The following is a 20,897-nucleotide window of genomic DNA, read 5'->3' on the forward strand; positions in this document are numbered from 1 at the left end:
ATTTCTCGAGTAACTGAAATTCCTCGAGTACATGGATGCTTTGCTGGTCCATGAACATAACTTGGTACCGGCTGTAAAAAAGTACAAAGGGGCAGTGTTAAAACAAGGCGAACACGGCAGTTGTTCACTTAAAGCATTGTCTAACATTTTGTCCAACCTTAATACAAACCTTGGCTTTTGACCTTTAGAGTCTAACAAATTAAAAACTCTTTTTTAAACAAAATAAACAACTTGTTTTGTATTCATATTCAAATCATAAATGCTAAGATCTTATATTTTCTAAAATCCAATCCATATAAGGACCCACCTTTGTAAAAAGTCCCGGCCAACCATCTAAGCCACAGGGTTTCTGAATAAACGATGTAACACCAGATAAAACGTAAACATTACGATTATCTAATCTATCTTTTACAACTAATGATCCACCCGAATCACCATCACAAATACCGACACCTTTTTCACCACCCGCACACATTTGCTCCATACGCAAATATATTCTTTTGGCAGCATACGTTCGACGACATCTCGAAAAGCTCCAACCTGGTAAATTAGCAACCTGTTTTATATTAACTTCGTCATTGGTTTTTGAATTATCCCAACCAACTACTTGCATTATAATATTTTTAAATATTCTAACACGCATTTTGGTTTGAACGGGCAGACATACGGGACTTATGTAATCGGTGAATTTGATATAGCGATCAAGACGTATCAAAGCGATATCATTACGATATTTTGCAGCACTATAATTTGAATGGATAATGATTTCTTCTATTCCTACATTTAAATAGGGATCGGCACACTTTGTTTTACCCGTTAGAGTTTTTATACAGTCGGGATTAGAGGAGAGATCCCATTCGCCCAAACGTATGTTAGAGATACTCCAATCTGCATCTACTACCACACATTGGGCAGCAGTTAGCACATAACGGTTATTTATTAAGGTGGCTCCACAGTGATGGCTAGTTTTGTTGTTGCCTAATGTTTAATATAAAATTGTATTATTTTTTTCGTAATAACTTCTAAATTCTACCACTTACCATTTGTATATTCTATTAAGGCCGCCCAAGGAAATTCCACTTTTATATCATTTTCATAATTCTCTGGAATAACCCCACATTCCTGAGTATTGGGCAATAAATATATGTTATCCGATTTTTGCACAGAAATTGTTGTATTATATTGAATTTCATAATTGTTGGGACAACAAATTGAGAAGTTATTTTGATCAATTTGTATTTCTATTTGAGATTGCTTGAAACCTTTCCAACAGGTACATATTGTTGTATTTTGAGAACTACTATCGGAAACTGTTGCTAAAGTTTAAAGATAAAAGTTTATCGGTTATAAACTGAATTAGAGATAATTGAATAGAGATGACAGTTTGATAATGCTTTCTCTGTCAACATTGTCAGACTCAAATTGTAAGTTAACACTATTGTAAGAAATTGTCTGTAAATTCCAGAACGGTACGTTTTCGTAGAATATCTGGACAAAATATTGGCACCTTTAAAAACTTACTGTTTTGAGACAAAACCTTATTCATAAAAAATGAGAATATGCAACAAATTATTAATAATTGTTTCATGTTTTGAATCGTTTAATTTAACAAACAAAATGATGTTATTCACATGAGATTTTAATTAAAACTAAACATTTTCGAATGAATTTCTTTTAAAGAAATTATGAAAACCTAAAGAATGAGGATTAATGTGTTTACACCCTACATCTGTATATAAGTGGAATCATTTATTAGGAATTTATTAAAATTTTCCCTTACAAATTAAGAGATACTGAAAATCACACATATTGAAGATTTTGAACTTTAGGTTAAGGTTTTTAATTTTAGTAAATTTTACAAAAACGACAGGTTGATTGTAATACTGTTAAAAAGAATTTATTATTGTTATAACACATGTAGGGTGATAGAGTTTACGTTATTAAACTTTCTTAATACTTTTTGATGTTATTCATCAGCTTTAACATATAATTTTATTTATTTAATTTTTTGTTTTATTATTAATTATACGGTAGTTGATTTTGTTTCTTATAAATATTAATTATGTTAATGGTAAGCCACCTACCTCCCTTCAAATAAGATGTGAAAAAAAATCCCAGCAAAATCTTTACTTACCCGGTAAGTAGGCAAGTAATATTGTAGCAAAGTTTAAGTACTTACTTCTTGAGTGAATAACTACTATTTTTGATACCAAAAAAGTAACTGGTTACAAATGTGTTTATCTCACTATTTTTCGATCTAAAACTTGCTTTACAGATATTTTATATGATTATTAGTATATTATCTTACTCAATTCTTTAATAATTCAATCTGGAATGTTTTGAAAAAAAAATAAATCAGTATTTCTTTGAAAAATTTTTATATTAAAATTATAACCACTAACTAATTTCTTATTAGAAATTATAGACAATCGTGTTAAAAAAGTAATTAATGTTATTAATAACAACCACTCATTACCAAGTAAAGTACAAATAACTAATTTAAGTGTAGCCCTTGAAAGTGGTATTAGTTTCACAAATAGTTCAAAAATGCATCACTACAGCACCACTACAGTCATGTTTGTAATACACAAAAACATTGGTCCTATGCCCATCTTAAAGTAAACCGATCGATTCAAAATCATTTTTTGAGTCGATTGAGACATGTCTGTCTGTCCGTCCGGCTGGCTGTATTTTTATTGATTAAAAAGTAATAAATTTATAACATTTAAAACCAAAATATGAACATCCGGAAGATTTTTTGAAAAGGGTCTTTAATTAGCAAGTGACTGACAGACATGTCTAGATGGTTTCAGAATAAGGACCTAAAAACTCCGAACCAGTACCGGAAAGTTCGGTCGGACACCATCAATCGATGATTATTGTTTTTAATTGTATTAAAAATTTTATTATTTGTGTTCAAACTTGTCAAGAACCTGGTTGTGGGAAGTTAATTCTACAGCGATTTGTTTTAATAGTTAGTTGGTTAATTAGGATAACGAGTGTGGTGTGTTTCTTCTGAGTTGATTAGTTAGTTAATTAGTTAGTTAGTTAGTTAGTTAGTTAGTTAGTTAGTTAGTTAGTTAGTTAGTTAGTTAGTTAGTTAGTTACTTAGTTAGTTAGTTAGTTAGTTAGTTAGGGAACCGATCTTTAAATATCACGTGTGAACTATCTACTTTCTATGAAATTGTGTATAACAAAACTTCCACATGTCAATTCACTATCCTATGTCTTAGTATATTGACTATTCTATACACTAGTTTAATGTCCTTTGGTTAGTCATTAAATAGAATGTCTATGTTCAGCTACTCGATTAACTATTCTTTGTACTAATCTTTAGGCAGGTCGACAGACTTTATCATGGACTAATCTATTGAAATTTATCTCTGACTAAGTAGTTAAAATTGATTCAGAATTCAATTATTTCAAAATTAATTCAAAATGTTGGTAAATCCTAACAAATTAAAATTAAAAATTACCTATTGATCTACAGCTGTGGTCTACAGACATTTTTTTACTTCTTATAAAAGTTTGTAATATAAAAAAGTACTTTTCTGTGGTGGCATTGAGGCAATTTTTCATGTCAAAAACTACCTGAAAAAAGGACAATAGCATTAAATTTTCATTGCCTGATGATGTCATTATAATATATTCCGAAAGAATAAACCCATTACTTATTATGGAACAACCATATTCAAATCCACCTTCCGAAATTAAGCTAAAATTTAAGAAATTCTTACTTTTTCCAATCGTTTTCTTAATAAAAGTTCTTTTTCGTTTATTTTAAATGTTCATAAGGATGTTTTTTATGTTTGTCTTTTATAATTTTATTCAGAAAATATTCATCAATATTTATGAGCATTAATAATGATCATCTTAATTTTACCATAAGTTGTTTATTTGTTTTGAAATACATACATATATGTACATATGCATGTGTGTTTGTATGTATTTAACATTATATTAGTACTTTCATTTATTTGTATATTTGTAAAGATTATCGCATTAATATATATATTTTTTTAAATTGTATTTGTTTATGTTTTTATGTATATTTTTTTAATAATAATAAAATTGTTCTTTATTCAGCTCAAAAAAAAAAAAATGAATTTTGTTTAGCACAATATTGTTTTAAGCTTTTCTATAATTTATTTAACATATTCTTATCAATTAAATGACAATTAGGCAATTTCTGTAATTTTATTTAATAAAAAGAAAACAGAATTTGTTTTAAAGTTTAGGTACAGAGAGAAATTTTAAGTTAAAGTAAAAGTCTTATGACACAGACATATAGAGAGATATATAGAGACAAAGTTTTAGAGATTTAAAAAAAATACAAGAGCAATTTTTGTAAAAGCTTAATGTTAAAAAAGTTTATTAAAATTCTTTTATAAAATATACAGTTTTGATCGTTGTTATTTTTTTATTTTATAAATTAGCTGCACGCAAATATTAAACACACATTTAAACATCCCAAAACCAGACACACTTAAGCAAAAAGAGAGTTAAAAGTGGAAAAGATCACTTAATGTGACGACACAAATGAGAGCGCATCCATTTTAAAGCTTTATCACCAATAGCTTCAACTTTTGGTTTACCCGGCAGACTACGACAACCACAAGTTTCGATAGTTTCTAATTGTGGCAGAGTGGATTTACGCCGCAATTGCTCCTGTTCTGACGGCTGTGGCGTTTGTTGTTCCTGTTGTTTTTCTTGTTCTTCAAGCAGAGGTGTTATAGCGATTAGTTGTTGTGGCTGTGTAGATACTGTGTTTTGTTTGTTTTCTGAATCTGTTTGTTTGGTGTTGCTAACTGCTTTTGTAATCTGCTCATTAACAGGTCACATATCACCGGTGCTAGCCCACCTCATGTCATCGGCCTCGTGTGTTAAATAGCGTGTACCCACTTGAGCTTCTAAATTACGCAAATCACGATAGGTTTGTTTGTCCTGCAGCCAATAATGCTGCAGACTCTTGTCCACCGTATAACGTTTTCGTTGTTTCACTTGCAGCAAATTATTGATCAAATCAATAGCTGGAAAATACATTTGTTTTCTTGTAGAAATTTTGCACAATACAAGAATGAAAGGAAATTCTTACCATTCGATGATATTTCTTTCCAGGGATTTGGTGGATACATAAAGGCGGCATTTTGTATTTGATCATTTATGTCCTCTTCCTCATTGAAAGGGAATGTACCACTCAGACTTACATAAATGATCACACCCACACTCCACATATCCAAAGATCGATTATAACCTTTGTTGCGTAAAACCTCGGGAGCTAAAGATAAATTTTATATGGTTAAATATGTATATGATTCACAAGTAATAAATTTGACTTTACCTAAATAGGCCGGTGTTCCCACCACTGATCTTCTAAAGGATTTCTCTCCTATAATGCGCGCATAACCAAAATCACATAATTTGACTTGTGGAAATTCAGCATCGGAGGAGAGCAACACATTCTCGGGTTTTAGATCACAATGCACAATATTTTGACTGTGTAGATGCTTGAGAGCAATAAGTATTTGTGTAATAAGAAATTTCGTTACTCTTTCGCTGAGACGTCCTCTTTCGTGCGAAAGTATCATTTCCAACATATCACCTTTGAGCTTTTCCATTACCACAAATATTCTTTCGGGTGTTTCGAACATACGTTCGAGATTTACAACGCCACAATGGGAAATGTTCTGTTAGAATTATAAAATGAAAACGTTTAATAGGTAACAGTGAAGGGGTTTCGATTAACACACCTGTAATATGGCCACTTCATTCTTTAATTGAGCTTCTTGTTTCGTGGGAAATCTTAATTTATCTATGACTTTAATGGCTACTTCTCGTTTAGTTTTCTTATGAACACCGCCATACACCACACCAAATTGACCCGAGCCTAATACCTCATCAGGGAATATTTGATATAATTGACCCATATCTTGTATATTATCCTCAGACTCGCAACATTCTGTCAAAAACACAAGTATTATAGTTTCTTTAATTTAATCAAAATTAAGTAATTTTCAACTTACGTGTATTGGTGACATGCATGTAGGCCTGTTTTATGGAAGTTTCCCAACTTTTTGCTATATCTGTACCGATACCACTATCTGGCGGTGGTAAACGTACAGCTTGTTCCTCCCTTACACCCGCCAAAGGATCTTGACCGGCATAGTAAGTGACATTGGCGGTGCGTATTTCAAAACAATAATTATTATCAACTCTAACATCATTGTTAGTCTCTATGAGTTGTATATCGGCCAAGGGAATTTCCTTGTGATATTTACTACCCTGTTCTGAGATGAAAAGTGTTATGGTCTTTGAATCCAAACGCCAGAAATAACGTTTTACTGTACTATCCAAACTGGTGAAATGCACCAGCCAACCTTCCTTAATGGCTTGACCACCACGTTTTTTGGTGTGTTTCACTGATTGCACGATACGCATTAGGGGTATATTGGCACTAGGTGATGATGAAGAACTTGATTGTTCCGATTGTCCATCGACAGATTGTCCCTCGGCCATACATCTCGAATCTCTGTTATACGATGTACGTTCATTTGTTGTCGCAAGACCATTAACCAATTCGGGCGGTGAGTTATGAGCATTTGTTGTGGTCTTAGCACTCATGACATTACCCATGCGTCCCTGTTTTACCGCCATTATATTATTGCCACCACCATAACCTGTACGACTATTATTGAAATCATTTGAGGCATTATCATCGAAATCACTATCATCGAATTCTTCCTTAAAGAAATTATCACGTTCCTTATGGGCTACATGTGTGGGTGTGTACGATGATTCATTGTAGTCCCCATGACTCAATTGCCGTTCACCGGTACAGTCTTGTGGTACTTTATCCATACATTTCTTATGTGTATTATATTGGCAATCACGGCACTGTAGACCCTGTTTGAAAAGTCCTTTCAGTAGTTTTTTACAATATTGACAAACGGTCGGTATACCATAGGTGTGCACCATAAACGTATGTGGAATGCGTATATTCTGATAGGCAGATGTTGTGGCACATATACCGGTATTGGCAAGCAGCTGGCCATTTCGACTACCGGCCGAGGAAGAACGTTGATGACTTCTATGGTAAATTGGCACATTCTGAAAGTTTGCGAAAGGGGACAATTAATACGGCATTTATAGGACGGGGAATCAGAATAAAGAGTTGAAATGTATGTGTGAATTTTTATTCTTATAAATAAATTTCTCTCTAAAAATTGTCTTAAATACTCTATAGCCATTGAAATTCTACTGTTCTACTTGTTCGCATCTAGTATCAAATCAGAAACTCTTTTTTGTTTTGATAACGAAAAATTAAGAAATTGATACAAAACGTTGTCAATAGACAACGGATGTTTATAAAATTTCAAAATAGTTTTAATAACGTTTCGTTGTCATTGTAAGAAAGCATTGTTGTCATTTCGATTACACTTTAAATCATTTCGGCATTGCATCGCTGTGATTTCGACAACGAATCGTTGTCATTTGGACAATGTAGACAGTATGGTTCTGTTTGACGCCATAGCATTGTTGTTAATATGACAACTATCCGTACATACTTCGACAACGGATGTTATTGAAAAATAATAAACACTTTGGTGTCGATTTGGTACCAATCGTTTATACTTTTAAAACGTCTTTTGCACCTTTGTATAGGTATGAAACTAGACTAGAGCTGTTCTGAGCACCGGCTCATTAACCCATACCAGGGAATAACTGACCAAAATTCTTAATTAACTTAATATTTTAAATGGGGACTTGAAGAATGAATTCTACTCAAATATTTAAAAAAAAACGTTACTTTCAAACTATATCGTACTACTATATACTTCCATATTTTGTAAAGATCTGGTTTAAGTAAGAATGATTTTAAATCAAAGCAAAAAATATTAAAAACGACACATCCAATAGTTTATTTTTAAATTATAAAGATTTTATTAAAATAAAAATTTAAATTAACAAAAATCAAACTAAATAAAAAATGATAATACAAATACAAATGTTAAACATAAATAAAATTTTAAAACAAAAAAATTAAGTACTTTTTAAATACGCAAAAAAATAGATATTTAATATACAAAAACTTAAAACTTTAGAAAATAAACCAGATCTTAAGAACAAAATATCTAAATATTCGAGTTAAAATAAGTTTTGAGTCAAATCAGAAATGCAATATTTACTTAGAAGTGAAAAACCCAGCACCACAATTAAATTATTAAGTTACAAGAGTAAGAGCGAAAAATACTCTAAAAATACTATTAGAAAAATCTAAACAAGAGTCACGAATTTTTTCTACAGGCCTATAAACTTTAATTAATTCTTAATTTATCACTCATAAGATCAGACATCCGTTTTACCAGAGAACTCCCCGAATCATTTTTGGCTTGTTGTTGCTGTTCATCATTCGAAATAAGAGATTGTGTTGAACCGCCCGAAGGACTTCTGGGTGGCTGCAGCAAAGAGGAACGTTTGGAGGAATTACTCAGATCATTGGAATTATTACAATTATTGGGTATTTTAACCACACAACGTTTATGATAATTCTGACCACAACCTAAACAAGAGAAAATAAAACGAAAAGAAATTAATTATTTTCGTTTATGTTGTTAATAAAACTGTTCATAGTTTTTATTACTAATGCAGTTTTTGATTTCTATTCTCTACTTACCATCACATTTCAGACCTTGACGCACTAAACCAAATAACATTTCACCACAGAAATCACAGAAAGTCGGCGACTTGTATGAGTGAACATTTAGGTTATGTGGTTTTAATGTTGGCATATCCGATGTTGGATATAAAATCGCTGTAACAAAGAAATTAAACAAAATGGAAGATTACGTTAAAGAAAATATAAAACAATTTATTTTACTTTCATTTTTATAACACAATAATGACAAATAAACCGAATATGAAATAGTACGAGAGTTTGTTTAATAGGGCGCTTTAAAGCGGAAAGTATATTCTCCGACTATAGACTAAACTATAGACTAGACTATAGACTAGACTATAGACTAGACTATAGACTAGACTATAGACTAGACTATAGACTAGACTATAGACTAGACTATAGACTAGACTATAGACTAGACTATAGATTAGACTATAGACTAGACTATAGATTAGACTATAGACTAGACTATAGATTAGACTATAGACTAGACTATAGACTAGACTATAAACTAGACTATAGACTATAGACAAAGCTATAGACAAGACTAGACTATAGAATATAAAGTAAAGACTATATACTACAGACTATAGGCTGTAGGCTAGACTAGACTAGAAGACTGTGGACTAGAATATAGTCTATAGACTAGATTATGAACTAGACAATGGATAGATTGTGGACTATACTATGGACTAGACTATATACTAGACTATGGACTTGAATATAAACTACACTGTATACTAGAGTATAGAGTAAACTATGGACTAAAATATAGACTAGTTTTTTGACTAGACTATAAACTATACGATAGACTAGACTATTGACTACACTATATATATGGACTGTTTGTTAAAAGATTATAAGTTAAAATTAGTTTCGCTAAGTTGTGTTGGTATAACATTATTTTTCGAAATCGATATTAAAGCTATCAGAATACCAAACTGTTATAATCATCCTCGTATTTTGTTATTCCCTCAATCTTTCATTTTACACAAACAACAGCATAAAAATAAACTTTTCTTTTTAATGTTTGAGCTAAGTTTTTTCTTTCTTTTTATAATGATTTTAATTCTTTTTCCAACTTACGACTTGCTGTAAGAACAATTTCCACTAAAGTTTCATCTACCACATCTCCGGCGGAATTGATAATGTGCAAAACATTGGGACTGTTGTAATCATGACGAAATAGTAATATACGTTCTGAGAGGTAGGTCAAACCACTGTCGGGTATCTGAAAATAAAAAACAATAATAATAATAATTGTAATAAAAACTTATGATATATAAATTTTAATCTATTTAACAATTAAATTTTATATGCTCGACTAATTACAAAATGCAGTTGAGCAGGAATTGTTAATTGGTTTCTACTACTTGACTACTGGGGTCAATAAAAATACACAAGTTTTATGAATGTGTCTTTCAAGTTTTTCTTCCTTTTGCTCCTTCTTCATTTTTCTATATTTTACAGCCACAAATTTTATTTTTGTTTTTGCTCTAAAACTAATTATGGTTTATATAAGTCAGTAATTACTAATTTAATAAATTTGATTGCGTTCTTTATGTGTGATGAATGGCGTATGTATGTATTCTGTGTGCTGGTATTTTAATTGCAAATATAATTTTGTTAAATTAATTTTTATTTGTATTTTTACCATAAAAGTGATATATTATTGGAAATCGAAAAGTTTGACAATAAAACGTTTGTGCTAGCATCTATGTATGCTTTCTTTTCATTTGAATTTGTTTTTAAAAAGCTATCGCGATTTAAGGATTCAATTCGACTCACAGTCATACTACTCTGTATAAGTAAAGAATTTTTCGAAGGCTTTTGGTGACAAAGAAAATAAATTTTCGCTAACTTATCCTTTGGCATATATAGAAATGGACTCCTTAGGTTAGGTCAGGTTGCTAGAATGATGTGTAGTACATAAATCAAATGAAATAAACAATTTTTTTGTATTACTTTTAAATGTTCAGAAACTCAGTTCCCTGGACGTAATTCCTAAGAATTTTCCAATCGGTGAAAGTGAGGAATGTTATTTCCGGAACAACATCATTTCCAAGATATTTGGATCTAATTTCGACTAATGTCTGACAGTGCCAAATAAAGAGTTTCAGAGTTTTACTATCCTCTGCATAAGCTATATGTTCACTCAGAATACATACCATCATACTAACCTCAGACCTACTCACTTTGAGAGGAGTTATCATCTTGCTCTCATCACTGTTTCATTATTCTAAGAGGTCTAATTGGATTCTCTCACCCATATTTTCAATTTAGCTTTAGTTGCGTCGAATGGTTCCTCAGGTTAACTATATCGAGTTCCCTTCCCTTTAAAGCTATTATATTCGTCCCTGCTTTGCCGTCTACTCCCGAATGGCCTGATACTGATATTTTCACTTCAAGCTTTCTTACAATCCAATACGGTCTTAGACTTTAATTCAATCACCTGATATCGTCCTAATAGCGTTCTGGTTGCCGGCAAATATATTAAGCTCTGTGTGCGCAATATTTATTATAATCCAATTTACACATTCCGTTATTGATTGTACTTCTGCCTGAATGCTTGTGTTATTGTTTCTGGGTCTTAAATATAGAACCCCGGACCCAGTTTGTGCTCCTTTTTATAGATATTCTTGTAGCAAAAAATTTCTATTGTTATTTGCTCTAATGTTCCGCTTGACCAAGATATTTTATCTGGAGTCAGCGTTTCAAAGTTTCCGACATATTCTGTGTCTGATCTGCAAGCACTTCTCAGTACAACAAAAGCAGGCTCACTTTTCTTCATGTTTTTAGCTCAATTTCTGAAAGCGTGTTCGGTTATTAGTTTATATACCCTTTATAATACAAAGCACAAAGTCATATTGTAGACTCAGTTTTTTTTTCCCGTAATGAAATTTTTAAGATCCAACTGATATCTGGAGTTTTAGTCTCAGGTATAGGACAAAAGACGAAAAAGGAAGCATTTTTATAAAATATAAAAATCAATTTTATTAAATACAATATGTAGGCAGATATTTTATTTTCTTAATCGCTTCTGTCATGTTTTTACTCCTCCTGCTGCTTCAGCTTTATAGCCTTCCACTTTTCTATATTTTCCCTTAAATTGGCCAATTTACTGATTTTGTAAAAGATCGGCACGCAACAGAGACAGGCCAAAAAATAATATTTCCAAATCCATTGGTTTTTGATATAATGACGAAAAGGAAATTGTGCAATTTTTGCCGAAAATGTATAGGGAAATTTCATTTGTCTTGAATTGCTTGCCGGGGGTTGATTGCTCATAATGGATTGGGATAAGATAAAGAATTCCTTAGAAATATAAATTGTAAGTGTTTATTTTTTGTTCAAATACAAATCAGGGATGGCAAATGGAATTTTTCAAATTTAAAATTGTACTTTTTTGTGTCAGATCTATTTTTGTAAAATTTTTATCAATGTAGAACTAATCAATATTTCTAGAATATTAGTCAATTTACTAGTCCAATGAAAAGACAATAAACTATTCCATAAAATAGATGGGCGAGTAGTCTATAACAAGTCAATTAACTAGTATTTTGATTTTTATACTAGTCCAAAGACTAATTCTAGTTTAAGGTGCTTAAAAACTATAGATTTAGACTGGTCAAAAGACAGTCAAATGAATGTCGAGTGCTTTACGTGAGTACCTGGTATGATGCCCTACCCCACAGAGGTCTTTTAACCACCACTTACTCTTCCCGCGAATTTGGGTTTAAACCACAGCCACTACGTGGATCCCGAAGGAACCTCAGCCGAATGTCCAGCCAGGAAAAATTCCTGCGGGAAACTGGCCACCTTGCGGTGCTCAGGTTTGACCTATTGTTAAATGCTGTCTGGTTATAATCTATTCCAGGATTCATTATAATATCTTCTTCCGAAGTGTATTAAATTTTTTTTTCAAAGTCGGTAGTTCTTTAAACTTTGTGTTAAAAAATATAAAAGTACTATTGTACTTTTGAAGACCAAGTTGTACCCAAAAAAGTACAATTGTACCAACTTTGCCAACCCTGATACAAATTAACTTTAAAAATCCAAAAAAATCATATTTATGGTTTTAGGTAATATCCGCCCAAGTCGACTTAAGAAGGTATCTAACAAAGTCCACATTTTTAGCTTTGGGTGGTACAGGTTTTATTTTTTTAACTTATAGATTTGATATTTATAAAAATTTTTTAATAATTACTCTTTTAAAGTCCAAAACTACCTTTTACCTTTCCAACACACCTTCTTCTATAGTTACGAGTTTATTAAATTTAATATTATTTCAATTTCTCCTGCCTTTCCCTGCACCTTCTGTGCAATATTTTTGATTAAGTTACTATTAACTTATTTGTAAATTTATTTAACCCACGTGGTTTATGTCAAATGGGATTTTCTATGCCAACTGCCTGAAAGTACTCCGGCGTTAGAAAATCCCCCATACTTCCTTGTTTCTTCTCCTCTCACAATTTTTACTCTTCAGAGGTTGGTTTTGTATAACACAGTCACTGTGCTAGAATTCGTTTGGTTAAGGTTGAAAGTTTGTTTATTTTAAACATTCATTTATTCCATGTTCAAGTATACAACAGTTCTGTCATTCTTGCTTTAGCACCGCATGAATAATACTGTGCATGTGTATGTTTGAGTTAATGTATGTATTTCTGTGTGTCATCAATTCTCGTGGGATGTTGTTGAAATATATGTTTTTATATGTTTCAACTAAGGAATGATAGAATGAAGGAACTAACGTACAAAACTGTCCAATAATGTTAAATGCCTGATAACAGCTAACAGCAGCAGAAATGACAGCGCAACAACAAATGTATGACACAAAATTACGTTTGACATGAAATTATACATATTTCCATATTTGTTTTAAAACAAGTCAACATGTCTGTTGTATTTATTTTTTGCTTTTTGTAAAGTTATTAAAAAGAAACGCTGTCAAAGGACTCAATTATAAAGAGAGAGATAAAAATGCATTCTTACTCCTGTATGCAGTTTTTCCTTCTCCCAATGGTTGTGAATGATTAAATAACTGCGATAAGAAACCAATTTAGAAAATAGGTATTTCAGTAGGTTTTTAAGAAAAAAAAAGCAATGGACACAGGTATTTACTTTACTTACATACATATACATACATAACTTTTCACTACATAGAAATGTATGCTTGCACTGAAATGAGCAATAACTTAATTTAACTAAATATTGAATGATTTAGTTGGAAACATTTATTGATTAAGCAATGCACTCACTGAAACTAATCCATGTATAACTTTCGTAATATATACGTAAATTTCTTGTATAAAATGAAATATACTGGCTTGTCCCACAGTCAGCCCTCTTGACTTCGGCAACATTACCGAACTTATCCCGAATTATAGACTTTACTGTGCATCAGTCTTTTAACCGAAATTGTCATATAGCGAATTTTGTTTAATTTGTTAAAGGGACATCCTCTACAATTTGCACAAAGTGTGAAACTCGCCTGCGGGCTACCAGTTTCCTTGGTAACAGATTATGAGGATCTCCGGTTCGACCCTAGGATACATTTAAACATATCCAGTTTACAATATTGACAGACTAAAGGTACTATTAGCACCCTTTTTCCATGGATTGTATCAAGGGTACCCGGGGTAAAAGAATGTCTATGTGCTTAACGTAAACACCTGTCTGAAAGACCATCACGCACTCCTGAATCCTTATATGAAAAACTCAGATGGCAATCTTTCTACATGGTTATACCAATCCAGGTACATACAAGCACTTTGCTGAAGTACTGAAGCTAAACTATAACTAGTAGCCTCGTTTCGGAAGGAAAGGCAGCATGTAATCAATCCCAATGCATACCCCGCAAGGAAGAAGCAATAACTGGTTTCAGGGTCACAAGTCAATATCAGGGGCGATCATAACTTCAGGAAAAATCAATCTGCCGGTCATTGAGGAAAGAGAACACCCTTTTGATGCCAGAAAGATTGCATTAACTAAAATGCAATCCCCATCAATTCGCTTAAAGACCTCGCAACCACACTATTGAGATAGCCCTGTTGTTTCGGCAACAGCACGAACTTGGTAGTTCAAAATGCCTAGCCAATAAATCAGGATCCCTCTTTATGTCGAGATAATGTAACAAAGATTGTAGGAATTTTCAATTCAATTCTATTTGTTTGATCTTATACCTGAAATAAAATATATACCAAATCGGTACTAGTCTCCTGTCGGACAAAGGAGGCTTTCCCGATCGTTCACCAACTTACATTACTACCATTCTCAGACCATATGGAACGGTCTACGAAAAGCCAGCTAAAATTCCCCAACCTATACTGGCGCCTTACAACGCCATGAGTAAGAGATACTTAACAGGTTCAGAAATCCATCATAGGTTGCTCTATAACACCGGAGAGAGTACCAAGACATATATCAGTACTTAAACCAACATTCTCTCCCAGCGAATTCGGGTTTAAACCAAACCATGCCCACAACCAAACATGTACTCACTATTTCGTAAAAATTTTGAATGAAAACAATGATTACAACATTATTTAATACAGATTATTATTCTAAACATTTTAATATGCTGCAGAGCTGCAAATGAGTCATTCATTTTGAAATTAATTCGCGAATCATTTATGAACTATCGTTATCTGGTTCATTTACAATTTCCACCCATAGTAAATATAGAAAATTTTACTAAACGAAAGTTAATTTTCATATAAAGTTAAATTAAGAGTCCAAAGAAAAAAAGAAGTCTGATGTTAAACATTGTTGATAATACATAGTTGATTAACTAATTAACTTTTAGTCCTTTTGGAAATACTTGTAGGTATACAAATAAAGTAGAGTATGTACATATTCTAAATGTAAATAGTACGTATACACACATAAAGACCTACAAATATTTGCTAAAACTTTGATGACTTAAATGTTCATGTCATCACAAATAAACAACTTTATCATTGACATTGTCGTCATCATCATCATCATCATCATCTACAAACATAAGTAAAGTCATGTATTAAAAACAACAAATACTACTACAGCTACCTACCAGTATTTGAAACTAAATCTAAAATATTTATACCCCTTTACAGCCCTTTTGTTGTTTGCCTTTCTTTTCTCACTCACCTTTGTGTTGATAAATTCACATGCCAAATCCTTGAGAGTTTTCAATGTTAAAACATTGGCAGCAACTGAAACTGCATCACGTATACTGCCAAATTGAAAGAGAAAGGTCACCTCTGGCCCCTCCATAATAACGTTGGGCACTGTGCTGCTGTTTGCAATGATGCCGCCAGTGCCAGCACGTTGTTGCTGTGGATGATGGTGGTGGTGGTGTTGGTGTTGGTATTGCTGCTGTTGTTGTTGCTGTGGAATAGTTTGATTGTGATGTTGTTGTTGTTGTTGATGATGGAAATGAGCCGCCAGTGCAATAACTTTTTATACCTTTGGGTATTAAATAAATAAATGTCTTCTTTCTAGTTGTAATAGTTTTGAGTTTTCCTTTATGATTCCTTCTACAAATGAATAGACAAATTTCTCTTGAAAATTTTCTTAGATTTTCTTATTTGAGCTTTCTTTTGCTGTTTGGTGATTAATTGTCTTTATTGTTTTTTTGAGTTTTTAGGTGGCATACGTTGTATATATAGTTTTTAATTTGGCTGATTTCTTTTGAGTCTTGTATTTTATTAGCTTTATGTCTGTCTGCCTCCTGGTTGCTTGTATTTATGGTTTGATTTTGGTGGGTGTTTATTAAATGTTGTTGATGGCTTTTTTAGTTTCTTTCAGTGTGTTGATTAATATTGGACGTCAATGTTGTTGGTTTAATATTTACTTTAGCTTATTCTGTAAAGTATATAAAATGATAAATTGTTAATAATTTATTTACCAGACCTTATACAAAAAAAACTGTACAATTTTCCATACATTTATGCATAAATATTTAATTTGATTAAGTTGTTAGGTCATGTTATGTAGATACAAGAGTCATAAAATACAAAAAAGTAATAATAAAAACATGTTAAATAAATAACCCACTTAACAAAGAAAGCAAATTAATTTATGAGAAAAATTGTGCAGCTAATTTTCTTTAGTCGTATTAATAGGTCATATGAAAATGAGTAGAGCATAATTAGGTCTGGAGTCGTCAAGTTTGTGTAAATAATATTTTTGAAAAATTATCTCTAAAATGTTTTCAGTATTTTCGAAATCCAAATCTTAAACAGCATTTACTATGACAGGCATGTTTCTTAGAAGTTTTTCATTTAAATTTAGGAATTAGGAAAAAGAAAACAATTATAATCTTAAACTGGTACTTTTTGAGTTTTCTGTAGTATTGAACCTAGAAACATTTAAGAAAGCTTGTAAAACCCGAAGAAAATGCCAACCTAAAGAAGGGGACATTTTTATACTTTTTCGAAATGTTGGTGAAATTTCGATTTTTTTTTTTTTAATCAGCCAATTTTTTTTTTTTTGCTGAAATCATAATTTTTGATGAAATTTTAAACCAAAAAATATTGATATATTTTGAATTATCGATTTTTTACTTTTTTCTGATGGAATTTCTATTAAACAAAATTCAAAAAAATTTTTAATGAAATTTTGAAAATTTGTATTTCGAATTTGAAAATTTAGTGAAATTTTGAATCAAATTGGAATTTTATGTTAAAATTAAATTTTTATTAAAATTGATATATTTTATTAAACTTCTAGTAAAATATTAAATTTCTATTGAAATTTCGAATTTCGGAAAGAAATAAGAAAAAATCATTGATTAAATCTCGAATTTTTGTGAATATTACAATTTCGATAATTTTAAAAAAATTTAGATGTAATTTTAAATTTGTTGGTGAAAACCAACAAATTGGAATTCCTGATGTAATTTTGAGTTTAAGATGAAATTTGTAGTGAAAATTTTGAATTTTTGGTAAATTTGAAATTTTTGATAAATTTTTTTTTTCTGAAAATTTGTATTTCTCGTAATATTTCGAAATTTTTGGAGAAATGTGAAATTTTTGGTAAAATTTTGAATTTTAGGTTTAATTTCGAATTGTAGGTGCGAAGTTCCTGTCAAATTTCGAATTAGGGGAGAATTTTAAATTCTGAAATGAAATTTCGAAAATTTGTTTTATAGAATTTCGAATTTAAAATTTAGTGAAATTTTGAATTTTTGATGAAATTGGAATTTAATGTAAAAAATTTAATTTTCATAAAATTTTTTATAGATATCCATTGAACTTCTAGTGAAATTTCGAATTTCGGACAAAATTTAAGTAAAATTTTTTTTTTTTTTTTTGGTAAAAACAAATTTCTTAAGAAGTTGGAATTTCTGATGAGTTTAGATGAAATTGTTAGTGAAAATTTTGAATTTGTGCTAAATTTGGAATTTTTGATAAATATTTTATTGAAAATTTGTATTTCTCGTAATATTTTGAAATTTTGGGGAAATGTGAAATTTTTGGTAAAATTTTGAATTTTAGATTTTATTTCTGCAATTTTCTGCAATCAAATATCTTATGATTGCACCATGAAATTGTCGTTCCTAGACTTAGTTCTTGAGCATAGTGATATTCACACTTCTTCGTCGACCCTATTCAAATTGAGTAAGCCTTTGAGTAAGACGGAACTCAGGTGTTCAAATATTACCACTTGGAGAATATCTACACTGTTCTGATCCAATCTGACAAACAGATAAAACTAAGACTCTATTACCTCTTAGTAAGAACTTGATTAAACTTCTACCTGGTCGAAACGTACTCAGAGAGAAAAATATATATACACGGCTGGTACCAAATTTTTCAATAACATCCGTTGTCAAGTATATGCACACGTGCATAGTGTTGCTTTTAATTCACAATTGATTGTGAGCTTAATACGCTTTTTAATTTTCAGACAAAGGATGTGTATAAAATTTATATTGCGACGTCGTATGTATATACGACGTCGTAGTAAACATGATCAGTTTTATTTAGGACATTTGGTTAATACGAAGAACGCTAAAACTATATAATGAAAGAAATTAGGTAGGGAAACTATTAACTTAACTTAAGGGAATAAAAAGTATCACAATGGACCTCAAGACCTCCGAGTGAACTTGCTAACTAGAGGGTAACCCACGTAACCTAACCTAAATTTATACAAATTTCGAATTTTACAAATAATTAAATTTCTGGCAAAATTGCAAATTTCCGGTAGAATTTTATATTCCTTTAGTTGCTGCATATTTTTACTTACATTCGACAGTTGTAGAAAGGTCAATGAACTAAAAGTTTCAATTATTTGTGAGGTTATAGGTTAGTTTTGTTGTATAAGATTGAAAATGCATTCTTTCAAAACTATACACTGTTGGACCATCTTTAACCATAATTAATATTAAGAAAATAGTGATAGCTAAAACTTTCGCATATTTAAACATTTCTTTTTTCATATTTCGAAAGTAAATGATGCACTCAACAGACAGATAGAAGCACAGCTAACTGACAAGTCTGATCTACTTAATTAGTAAATAACTGGCAGATATGTATATATCCATTAACATTTCACATTTTCTCTTAAAGTAGGTTTGTTGTCTTTGATGGTGGATGTTTTCAGCATTAAGACAAAACTTAATCTAACACGTAATTAAATGTCACTTGCAAATTAAATCAAATCAAGTCAAATAGAACGCAAAATATAAAAAAGAAAACATAGTGAAAGGAAAACGTATTTATTTTTCTACACTTTTACAAAGAAAACGGAATTGACACAATTTGTAATTTGTATAACTGAACAAACACAATTTTTTTTATCTACCGGTAAAATGTATTTGCTATTTATGTATGTGTGTATTTGACACAATCTAAATGAGAGTATTTTTGTAGGTGACAGATCATATTAACTGGAAATTCCCTGCTGGAGACTTTACAACAAACAACTTATAAAATTTCCTTTGGTTGACGGATTTAAATGTTTAAAGAAAAAAGTGTATAAAATGCTTTTTTTATAAATTTCTTTAACAAAAAAACCTAATAGATATTGAATAAATGATACAATTGTTTCATTGTTGTGTTGCTACACGTAAAGAGTTTAATTTATATTTAATTTTCGATTTGATTTAAAATTGTGATAAAAATTAAAATAAATCTACAACTACACTAACAATATGACAATGAGGAATAAATAAAAACAAAAACAAAAAAAAATCTCAAAAAAACCCAAAACAATTTTATATTAGTCATACATACCCTCATATGAAACAGACAGTAAGTAACATACACACACAGATACATAGATACTGAATCGAGATTGTATTAATAGTTGTATATCTCCTCATACCCGTGTATCCAAACAAATCAATTGAATTTCATACATAAAAATAAGCAGCTGCATAAATTGATTTTATTTAAATACAAACAAAAAAAAATAACTACTATTCAAATAAACATAATCTTGTTTAAATCTTTTTTTTGGCCGAAAATAATAAAATTTATTTTTTTATTGTTATTGTGTACAGAATTTATGAAAATAATTTTCCCTATTTGAATAATGGAATGCAGTTAATTTATAAAAGCAACAATAACTGAAACCAAAAATAATTCTTTTGAAATATTTTTAAGTGGTCAGAAAGCAAAAATAACAATAATAACGTACTTAATGAGGTAAAAGAATGACAACAATAACTAAAATGGTAACAGCAGCAGCAACAATTTCATTTAACACCATATTTAGTTAAGGTTGCTTTACAAGTGGGGGAGAGGTAGATATACATATATATAAAGAGAGAACGAATAAGAGATTTATACGACTTAGGCCAGTGTGTTACCCACCATTGGGAGAGGGGACTTTTAATTTGGGGATTTATCGGATTTATGTTTAATTCTCAATGTTACAGATTGTTTTTCGTTTTAAAACATTTATAAAGACCATAGACTAAACTAAAGACTAGACTATAAATTGGACAATAGACTAGACTATAGACTAGACTATAGACGAGACTATAGACGAGACTATAGACGAGACTATATACGAGACTATAGACTAGACAATAGACCAGACTATAGACTAAACTATAGAATAGACTAGATTATAGAATAATCTAGATTATAGACTAGACTATAGACAAGACTATAGACAAGACTATAGACAAGACTGTAGACAAGACTATAGACTAGACTATAGACTAGACTATAGACTAGACTATAGACTAGACTATAGACTAGACTATAGACTAGACTATAGACTA

The 20,897-nt window shown here is 30.8% G+C and overlaps 2 protein-coding genes across 4 annotated transcripts in view; both read right to left on the bottom strand.

Moving 5' to 3' along the window:
- Positions 1–20: 20 nt before the first annotated feature.
- Positions 21–1,561, bottom strand: LOC111686343 (serine protease easter-like). Its single transcript, XM_046949761.1, has 3 exons — positions 1,522–1,561; positions 1,041–1,316; positions 21–978 (listed from the first exon to the last, which is right to left on the bottom strand). Exons 1-3 carry the CDS (start codon positions 1,544–1,546, stop codon positions 263–265), a joined length of 1,017 nt encoding a protein of 338 aa, XP_046805717.1. The 5' UTR covers positions 1,547–1,561; the 3' UTR covers positions 21–262.
- A 3,016-nt stretch (positions 1,562–4,577) lies between these two features.
- LOC111686270 (serine/threonine-protein kinase D1) overlaps positions 4,578–20,897 on the bottom strand; it is a 23,140-nt gene continuing 6,820 nt past the window's right edge. Inside the window, exons 2-10 of one of the 3 annotated variants that reach the window (XM_046948815.1) lie at positions 15,806–16,522; positions 9,764–9,908; positions 8,675–8,812; positions 8,364–8,560; positions 6,024–7,107; positions 5,751–5,959; positions 5,342–5,687; positions 5,096–5,278; positions 4,578–5,030 (exon numbers count right to left, since the gene is read on the bottom strand). In XM_046948815.1, coding sequence (XP_046804771.1) covers positions 4,837–5,030; positions 5,096–5,278; positions 5,342–5,687; positions 5,751–5,959; positions 6,024–7,107; positions 8,364–8,560; positions 8,675–8,812; positions 9,764–9,908; positions 15,806–15,931 — 2,622 coding nt within the window. In that variant the 5' untranslated portion in view covers positions 15,932–16,522 and the 3' untranslated portion in view covers positions 4,578–4,836. Of the gene's footprint in view, positions 5,031–5,095; positions 5,279–5,341; positions 5,688–5,750; positions 5,960–6,023; positions 7,108–8,363; positions 8,561–8,674; positions 8,813–9,763; positions 9,909–10,857; positions 11,726–15,805; positions 16,523–20,897 lie in introns of those variants that run through there. The other 2 variants (XM_046948817.1, XM_046948816.1) reach the window with 2 other exon arrangements.

This window comes from Lucilia cuprina, chromosome 4 (assembly GCF_022045245.1).
Source record: "Lucilia cuprina isolate Lc7/37 chromosome 4, ASM2204524v1, whole genome shotgun sequence".
In the NCBI taxonomy this organism is placed as follows: domain Eukaryota; kingdom Metazoa; phylum Arthropoda; class Insecta; order Diptera; family Calliphoridae; genus Lucilia; species Lucilia cuprina.

Bases quoted from the DNA above. Each gene is read 5' to 3' on its own strand.
- LOC111686343 (XM_046949761.1), bottom strand. From the start codon at position 1,546: ATGAATAAGGTTTTGTCTCAAAACA. The intron at 1,317-1,521 runs GTAAGTTTTTAA...TTTAAACTTTAG, and splicing joins TAAGGTTTTGTCTCAAAACA to CAACAGTTTCCGATAGTAGT. The intron at 979-1,040 runs GTAAGTGGTAGA...ATTAAACATTAG, and splicing joins CTTAATAGAATATACAAATG to GCAACAACAAAACTAGCCAT.